Below are 9,220 nucleotides of genomic sequence, written 5' to 3'. Positions count from 1 at the left end.
CTGGGGCTCAGCACGCTGCGCAGGGCAGAGTCAGAGGGCAGGATGAGACCCAGAGCAGCCACGCAGCTCCCGGGAGTGCAACCGCTGCTGCCATGGGCTCTTGCCAGGCATGAAGCTGCTGGTTTTCCGATGCTCAGAGATAAGATGCACTCCCGCATCGTGCAGCTGCTGGACGCTCCGTGCTCCAGGCTGCATCTGGCACACGCCGTCCTGTCCGCGCAGCCACAGCCAAGCTCGGCTGCCATAAAGGATGTGGGAAGAGGGAGCTGAGAGCGCAGGGCTGGCAGGACTGTGAGCCACCTGTAAATTCCCTGCCGCTGGTTGGTGAAAGGCTGAGCAGGGCTCCGTGGGGCTAGAGGGTGACAGCTCCATGGCTGCCCTGCTCCATGCTGGGCTTTGCGTGGGTGCAAAGCGGCACCCACCAGCCCGGGAAGTGGTGTTGGAGTGGTCACAGGGACAAGCCACCACGGCCTTCGCCGGAGCCAGGCAGCCCCCAGCCCCTCGGGAGGACAGAGGGCTAAGCTCATCCCACGCTTACCTGCCCACAGCTCTTACACAGTGCCAAGCACAGGAACAAAGCAGTGATGCCAGCCAGCATCATTAGGCTTCGTTAAGGTGACAAGCTTTCACTTCTCTGCTGTCCCAGGCTGGCTCTGTTCCACCTGCCGGAGCCCAATTAGTGTCACATCCAGGAAGGCAGCTCCCGCCAAGAGGCAGAGGCGAGTGGGCACCCCTGGCACGGTGCTGCCTGGGAGCTGCCGAGACCGGGCACAGCTCAGAGCAGGGCTGGCACGGGGAACCCAGATGGCCACCCTCAGGGTGCCCTTGGCTGGGTGAGGACACTCCAGCTCAGCCCAGTGCCAGGGGCGCACGATCTGTGCTCTCCCTCCACTCATGGGGACCTCAGCACCCAGCCTGAGCCTCCAGCAGCGGGAGGGGGCACCACGTCCCCTCTGCATCCCCCAAGCAGGACACTGGTCCCTGTGTTTGTTCTGCTATTTATTATATATTAATATCACAGATATTCCAGTTCTTTGATCCCTCAGGGCCACCATGCATGGGGTGCACAGGGCAGAGGGGCTGGTGCCCACAGCCCCAGTGTGGGGGGCAGCGTGGGGCGAGGCAGCCGTGTGCTGTTGAGGTTGGGGTCTGCTCCGGGGAGAATGAGGTCACGGAGTGATGCTGGACGGACCCTCCCACCCGAGGCCGGATCCGGTGGATGCTGGGAACGCAGCAGGTCCTCGGGTACAGACAGCCTGGCGCTGGGGGACAGCGGGGCAGCTGCCAGCCTGGCCCCTCGCCCACGGGGCCCTTTCTCAGTCATCATTGGTGTGAGGCACAATCCCTGAAGAGCCCAGCAGCCGTCGGGCGCTGGAGAGTTTTGGCTGAGCAGAAGCAGGGGGTGTTTGGGAGGCCGTGAAGCAGCCGATGTGGGGATGCCAGGCTGCCCTGGGGCCAGCGGAGGAGGCACTAAGGGAAGCCAGAACCTCACTGCACTAAATCTGCCTCTCCTCTGGCTGTTTGTGGGAAGAGGCTGGGAGCCCACCCTGCACCCCACTGTCCCCAGCAGCTTGGGCACGAGTGGAGCTTGGAACCAGCCCCCCAGGCTCTTTGAGCAGCCCTGGAGCTGGAAGGCCAGACCCCTCTCCTGCCCAGGACAGTGCAGTCCTGCTCTCGGCAGCACGTGAGGGACAGGGCAGAGGGAGGGAAGGGCAGAACTCACAGCCAGCAGAGCAGTGAGAGGAGAAGAAAAAGACCTCCAAACCAACAGTGCAGAGGGGACAAGAGGCCCAAGAATACCCCAGAGGTAACAGAGGTGCTGAGAACAGTGAGAAGAGAGGGGAGTGGGACTGGCTGGCCACAGGCACTGGCAAGGCACAGGAGCAGGGATGGGAGTAGGGGAGCGGTGCTGGCCCCAGGCAGCGGAGAGGGGTTCTAGGATCTCAGTGGTGATCCTCACACTCACCCCCCCAGGGGTGAGGGTGGGTCCTGTCCCTCCTACTCAGGTGATGACTTTGATCCCAAAATATTTGCGCAGTTGTTCCAAGAAGACAAAGGTGAGGACGGTGTGAGGAATGAGACGGATGGCAGCAGGAACGAAGCCCTGGAAGGGGGCAGTGAGAATGGGGAGTTAGCGTGTGCCTTGCCCTGGGCTTCTCCACCAATATCGAGGGTGCCCAGCAGCCCAGCCCACAGGTGCAGCAGGAGTGTGCAAGCACCGGGGAGCAGCTTGCTGGGGATGCAGCATAGGCTTTGAGGAGCTGACACGGTGGCGGCAGGCAAAGGCTGCCATGGCAGCAAGGGAGGCACCACAGCCATCGCTGTGCACGCAGATCTCAGCATCATGCATCAGCCCCTCTGCCCCAAACACATCAGTGCTGGCATCACCACTGTGCAGGCAGAATCTCAGAAGAAGCTGGGGTCAGATCCCGCAGCCCCAGTTCAGAAGGGGGCTGGATGCTGCCTGGGGATGACGATCAGACAGGCTGTAACAGGGAAAACGCCTGACTGGCAGTGTCTGGAAGAAACTTGGGTGCAAAAGCCTTTTTCACAGGCCCTCCCAGGAGTGAGAACCCAGGGGCAACTGCACCAAGCCTGGGCACGTAAGGCCCAAGAGCTGACCAGAGTCTGCTGGCCAGTAACGTCTGAGGAGTGCCAGAGCACTGCTGCCTGTACCTGCATTTCCGTTTGGGAACCCAACGGAGCAATGGGGCAGCTGCTGTGGTGCTGGGCCCCAGGCTGTGAGCCCAGAAGAGGTCAAGGCTCACAATACTCCAGGGCCAAGCCGGGGACTGGCAGGTGAAGCCCTGGCACAGGGAGCCTGACAGGCTCCTGTCCCAGAACCGTTCTGGATCTTAACCTCTGCTCCCACCTGGTCTCCCCCCACCAGCCCATCCCACATATCCCCAGTCAGGAATGGAACCTTGTAGAAGGCGAGGGGGCCGAGCTTAGCGGTTTCCATGGCACAGTGGGCAACACCCTGGAGAGAGAGAGAGGGAGAGAGATGAGGAGGTGCCAGGAGGGACAGGCCAGCATGCGAAAGGGACAGGATGGGCAGCAGTGAGGTGGGCAGGATGGGTACGCACCCGGTACTCCCCCTGGGAGTTCATGAGGCGGGTCTTGAGCACATCAAGGGGCTGGCACAGGAATGTGGCACATCCACCCTGTGGAGAGTCAACGGTGGTCAGCAGCTCCGACTCACAGAGGAGACCCAGGTGCCATGATCACTGCTCAGAGCCCTGCCTCATGTCAGGAGCCCCACAGAAACCTCTGTGTCCAGCCTTGCTTCCTCAGAGTCCCAAGAGGCAGTTCTGGCAGCCTCAGCCCGCGGTCCTGAGCTCGGCTAGGGGCAAATCCCAGCCCAGCCCTGCCTCCCTGCACCCAGCCCTGCTCACAGCGATGAAGCTGGCCAGGAAGTGAGTGAAGATGTTGTCTGACAGCAACCCAGTCGCCAGAACCAGCTGCTTGGCTTGGTCATAACAGGAGAGCTGAGGAGACACAGCTTGTTAGTGACCTGTCCCTTCTCCTCACCACCCCAGACACCTGCCGCACAGCAGAGCTGTCCTACCTGCCCAACAGTGACGAGGGCCCCACGGCTGGATGCCATTGTAGCTCCCGAGAAGAGCTTCTTCAAGCCCTCTGTGGATAGACAGATTGGGATCAGAACAGTCCTGGGACATTACTCACACTCCCTTCCCGGTTCACGTCCCAGACTTACCATAGGACAGTGCTTAAAACGCAACAGCAAATAAGCCACAGGAAAGCAGAATCCTTCAGAACAACCCTTCCTCCTACCTGCTGCCATTCATTCTCTTTCCCACCTGCTGCACCCTCTCACACTTTCCCACAGCGGCTCCAAACAGGTTTCTCTTTTCCACCAGAGCTCGGACAGGCTGCCAGGCTCTCCCTGACCCATGAACACTGTGGCCACCCTCTGTCCCCTCTCCGTGTTCCAGCTCGGTGCTGCTCCCGCCCTGGTTCCCCGGGGACCCCCCCGGTGTGCTCACCTTCCCGGAGGACACGGTACATGCCGTCCAGGGCATGGGAATAGCTGGAAGCGAGAGGGGAAGGTGTCAGGGTGAGGCAGCCCCGGGCTGCAGCTGCCGGGGCACCGGACACCGGGGCGGTGCTGCCCCCCCGCGGCCACGCCGAGCCCTGAACCGGGAGCTCCGGTGTCCCCGGGAGCCCTGGACCTCCCTGATCCGCAGGCTCCGCTCACCAGGGAGTCCCGGTGTCCCCTGACCCTGGCTCTGCTGCCCCCCGGGAGCTCCAGCCCCACTAGACCCCCCCCGCTCTGCTCTCCCTGGGAGCCCTGGCACCCCCTGATCCCCTCTCTGCTCCCCTCAGAAGCCCCAGCAACCCCTGACCCCTGCTCCAGACCTTCCTGTAAGCCCCATCACCCTTTGATCCCCAACTCCAATCCCCCTGGGATCCCTGGCACCCCCTGCCCTCCCCACTCTGCTTTCCCCAGGATTCCTAGTGTCCCCCAACTGCCACTTCACCCCCACAAGAAGTCCTGGGCCCACCAGCCCAATCTGTTCTGGTTCCTCCAGGAGCCCTGGCCCTGGGTAATCCCTGCTCTGATGCACCAGGGAGCCCTGACACTCCACAACTGCCCCACTTTGGTCCCCTCAGGATCCCTGGCAACCCCCTGCCCGCTGCTCCAGCCCGCCAGGCAGCTCCAGTCTCCCTAACCCCTCCTCCAGTCCCCACTGGGAGCCCCAACCCCACTGGACCTCCCCACCCTGCTCCCCCCAGGACCCTCAGCCTCCCCTAACTCTCACTCCAGTCCCCGCAGTCCCCACTCACTTGCGCCGCAGGGCGGGCGGCTGCTTGACATCATTCTGCATCCTGGAAGGCAGAACACGTGGGGTGAGGTAGGGGCCCGTGACCGGCTGTCCCCCGCCCCACAGATGGATGACATCCCCTGTTTGCAAAGGGGCGAGGACACTGCCTCCAGCCCCACATACCCGGGGGCTGCATAAGGGCCTGGGGATGCTGCACCGAGCAACCAACGGGCTGCCAACGGGTACAGAGCTCCCTGAACCACCCGGTCAGGTGACAATCCGGGAACGTGGGGAGCACACCAGCACTCCAACTGCTGCCGCATGCCGGCCACAAGCCTCCTTCACTGGCAGCACCGGGATGTGTGAAAAACTGACCTGACGTTCACCATGTCTGCTGGAGTCCCCACGAACCCGCCAGTGAAACCTGCGGCCAAGGAAAAGCTGGGTCAGGGGCTCCCCTGGGCTGGGGAGGGGGATCCCCAGGGCCCCTTACCCTCGCTCACCTCCCACTGCACCCAGCAGCACTTTCTGGTAGAAGGAGGGAGGCCTTTGGCTGCCCTGGCTCAGGCGGTCCCTTGCGGTCTCGTAGATGGCAAAACGAGTCAAGGAATATGTCATCTAGAGGAGAGGGAGAATTGGCCGCTGCATCCAGCTGGGCACCTGCCTCTCTGCCCCACCGTGGCTCGGGGCCACCTGTCAGCTCCAGCCCAGTGCCAGGCGGGGATGGCAGCACCGCATGGCAGGAGCTCTGCACTGGTCTCAGGAGACCAGAGGCCATCCAGGCACAGTGACACTCACCTGCCGGCACAGCGAGGCGCTGAGCCCGTTGTAGAGAGCCAGGAAGCCGTCGGTGCGGATCACACGCATTGCCATCCCCATCATCCGCATCTTCACCTCCTGCTGCGTCTGCAGGTGGACCTGGGGCAGAGTTCGGCAGTGTCAGCACAACAGATCAGCTCAGGGGCTGGGAATGAATGGGAGAGCGCAGGGCAGCGGAGCGGGGATGCTGGCTTCAAGTGCCCATCAGGGTAACTCATTAGCACTGGCCCAGGAGCTTGCATGTGAACAGCAACAGCTCCCCAGATCTAAGCAGTACTGGGAAACCGGCCCAGCCCAGTTGGTGTGAGGGCAGCAGGGGCTGGCACTGCCAAGGCACCTACCCACCGTCCCAGCTCGGTGACCTCCATAGCTCTGAGGTGAAGCAGTAGTGCCTGTTCCTCTAAGGAATCCACGTCGGGGCAGGGAGGATCCATAAGCACATCAACAAGCAATCAGCCAATGCGAGTTTGTGCAGAGGGAGCATGCGGGGTGGGTGAACCCATGACCTCCTGCTGCCCTACACCCCCACCATGCGAGGCAGCAAAGGCCTCCAGAGTAACTTCCTCCTCCTGTCCAGACACAAGAATGGCAGATGCAGGAACACAGCCCTGCTCACCCGCTCCCAACTGCTCCCTGCCACAGCCAGACGCTCCCCTTGCCAGTCGCAGCAGCCCACTGCTTCCGACCATCACTGAAGGAAGCGGCAGTGGGACCGCAGGGGCTGGAAAAGCCATGTTGGCCAGTGCTGGAACGTGTTCTGAGAGCACCCGCCTGGCCTCACGCTGCGAGGATCACGTGTGGATCAAAGGCCCCAGGAGATAAAATTAAAGGGAGCAAAGGGCTACTGGCGGGGGACCAGGCCTGGCTCCCATTACAGAAGCCCCGGCACAGCCGGGGCGTGGGACACGCAGCAGGATGCTGGGAACAGCCTCTGTCTCTGGTGCAGGGCAGCAGCTGGAGTGCAAGGAAGGGACCTGCCTTTGACCCTGGTGTGAGGATTTCAGACGTCAGGGACCACAGCTCACGGTGAGCTGGGCAAGCGGCTGCCGGGCAGCCTGAGGCAAAGGGATTGGGTGAGCAGGCAGGTAGGGCAGAGCCATGCTTGGAAGCATCCCGGAGCTGCAGGAATGGCAGGCAGGTAGGGCAGAGCCATGCTTGGAATCATCCCAGAGCTGCAGGAATGGCAGGCAGGTAGGGCAGAGCCATGCTTGGAATCATCCCAGAGCTGCAGGAATGGCAGGCAGGTAGGGCAGAGCCATGCTTGGAATCATCCCAGAGCTGCAGGAATGGCAGGCAGGTAGGGCAGAGCCATGCTTGGAAGCATCCCGGAGCTGCAGGAAGGGCAGGCAGGTAGGGCAGAGCTGTTCCTGGAATCATCCCAGGGCTGCACAAAGGGCAGGCGGGCGGGTAAGGGAGGAGCTGGCTGTGGTCAGTGCGACTTGGGCAGCCAGTGGTTACGCAGGCTCCAGTGTTCCAGCAGTGCCATGAGCACCCTGTGGCTGGGTTGGCTGGGGCTTCCTGCCAGGGCAAGGTCCAGAGGTGCAGCAAAGAGCCCTTGGCCTCCTGCCCTGCTGGACCCTGAGGCCCCTCATGCTTCCCTGCACCTGGCAGCAACCCCCACTGCAGGGGAGCTCTGGGCCAAAGGCAGATCCGTGTTCAATATTCAGGTGTGAACCCTCTGGCAAAACCATCTGGCTGTCCTGGGCTGCTCATGGCCGCGGGGCACGGCACATGAGGATGCAGCCCAAAAGTCACACCCGTCATACTGGCTCAGAGACAGCAGCCTAATTCCCTTTCTGAGTGCCTTGCCAGGGCATCCTACATGAGCTCTCACAGGCTACCAGACACCTCTGCTGGGCGGACAGGGCAGCCGGGCATTGCAATGGACAGAGCACTGGGGAAGCAGCATCCCCTTGCCAGCACTGACTCCTCTCCTGGTCTGTGCCCAGCTCTTACTCCCCTCTCCCCATATGGTGGGAAGGGGCTGCTTGTCCCAGGCTTTGCCCAGGGGCACGGCAGGGCCTGGGCTTGCTCTCCCGTTCCGCCTCCACAGCCTGCCTGGCTGCCAGGCTCGTCACCGCTTGGCCAGCACACAAGGCTCCGGGCAGCGCTGGCGTTCGCCCTGTCTGTGGGTACTGGCAGCACAGGGCTGCGCGCGGCACTCTTTGTGTGGGAGAGGGGATGCCAGGCTGTCCGTGGCGCCTAGGTGACATCTTGGCCCGAGGACACGGAGCCCAGTGGGCCTGCGTCCAATGTCACAGGCTGCGGAGACATGGCCATGCCTTGCACAGAGAGAATGCCAGGGCATTCTCCACAGCCCCAGTGTCGGCACACCAAGCTCCTGGTACCCTCAGCCCCACGCCTGCCCCTCACATACCCACACCTGCCCTTGGGCTGTGTCGGCGTTCTCTCAGCCCTGTCCCTGGGCCCCTCCATCCCTGTTTCCTCACCACTGTGTCCCCAGATACCTTCTTCCCTGTCGCCTCACTGCTGTGTCCCTGGGGCCCACAGCTGTTCTCCCCCTCGCCCTGTCTCTTCACCTCCATGTCCCTGGGTCCCCCTTCCCTGTCCCTTCATCACCATGTCCCCAGGTCCTCAGCCCCTCACCCTTTGCTACAGTCCCCTCAGTCCCTGTGTCCTTACCACCATGTCCCCAAGCCCCACAACCGGCTGCTCCCACCCTTGTCCCCTCACCTCCACGTTCCTGGTCCCCATCATCCCTGCCCCCTCATTGCTGTGTCCCCTACTTCCCCTACCCCTGTCCCCTCATTGTTGTGTCCCCTGCCCCTGCCCTCTCACTGCCATGTCCCCAGGTCCCCTTGCCCCTGTCCCCTCATTGCTGTGTCCCCAGCTCCCCCTCACCCCTGTCCCCAGGTCCCCTTGCCCCTGTCCCCTCATTGCTGTGTCCCCAGCTCCCCTTGCCCCTGTCTCCTCACCGATGAGTTTCCAGCTTCCCCTGTCCCCTCAGTGCCATGTCCCCTGCTCCCCCTGCTCTCCCTGCCCCTGTCCCCTCACTGCCGCGTCCCCAGCCCCCACACTGCCCCCCCCGGCCCAGTCTCCTCACCTCCGTGTCCTCGCCGCCCCGTCTCTTCCCCCCCGCCCCCGTCCCTGTCCCCTCCCCACCTTGTCCCCAGGCCCCACAGCTGGCTCTCCCCGTCCCTGTCCCCTCACCTCCGTATCGCCGCCCCCCCCCAACCCTGGTCTCCTCACCCCCGCCCCGCAGCCGCCCCCTCCTCCGGGAGCCCCGCACGTTCGGTCCTTTCCCCACCGCCAACCGGCGCCGCACCACCGCTCTCCCCGCACCTCGCAGCCTCTCCCCACCTCCCCCTCAACCCGCAGCCTCTCAGCGCCGCTCCCCGCTCTCCTCCAAGCCCCGCACCTTCAGCAGGTCTAGCGGGTGCGTGCAGCAAGCGGCACCGCACGAAGCGAGGCCCCCGAAATACCAGCGCGACACGCGCCTCTCCGCCATCGGCGCCGCTTCGCGATAAGCCACGCCCCCAACCATTGATGCACGCCCTAGTCTGTGCTACGGCACGCCCCTCGGGCAGAGGCCACGCCCCCATTGAGGAACACCCTTGGGCGTGCTAAGCCACACCCCCCGGACAGAGGCCACG

At 63.4% G+C, this 9,220-nt stretch overlaps 1 protein-coding gene across 5 annotated transcripts; it reads right to left on the bottom strand.

The window, feature by feature from the left end:
• Positions 1–994: 994 nt before the first annotated feature.
• SLC25A10 (solute carrier family 25 member 10) lies at positions 995–9,140 on the bottom strand. 5 transcript variants are annotated; one of them, XM_054083717.1, is made up of 12 exons: positions 8,986–9,140; positions 5,586–5,705; positions 5,291–5,405; positions 5,163–5,211; positions 4,810–4,851; positions 4,008–4,051; positions 3,569–3,639; positions 3,396–3,488; positions 3,087–3,164; positions 2,924–2,980; positions 1,967–2,104; positions 996–1,371 (listed from the first exon to the last, which is right to left on the bottom strand). In XM_054083717.1, the coding sequence occupies exons 1-11, from the start codon at positions 9,109–9,111 to the stop codon at positions 2,003–2,005; spliced, it is 897 nt and encodes a 298-aa protein (XP_053939692.1). In that variant the 5' UTR covers positions 9,112–9,140; the 3' UTR covers positions 996–1,371; positions 1,967–2,002. The 5 variants fall into 5 exon arrangements, with proteins under 5 accessions (XP_053939695.1, XP_053939692.1, XP_053939693.1 ...); XM_054083718.1 differs by having other exon boundaries at positions 996–1,262; XM_054083719.1 differs by lacking the exon at positions 8,986–9,140 and adding an exon at positions 5,948–6,165 and having other exon boundaries at positions 996–2,104.
• Positions 9,141–9,220: the final 80 nt, after the last annotated feature.

Source organism: Cuculus canorus, chromosome 18 (assembly GCF_017976375.1).
Source record: "Cuculus canorus isolate bCucCan1 chromosome 18, bCucCan1.pri, whole genome shotgun sequence".
Taxonomy (NCBI): Eukaryota; Metazoa; Chordata; class Aves; order Cuculiformes; family Cuculidae; genus Cuculus; species Cuculus canorus.
Note: the sequence above shows the minus strand (reverse complement) of the source record. Positions and strands in the feature narration are given on the sequence as shown.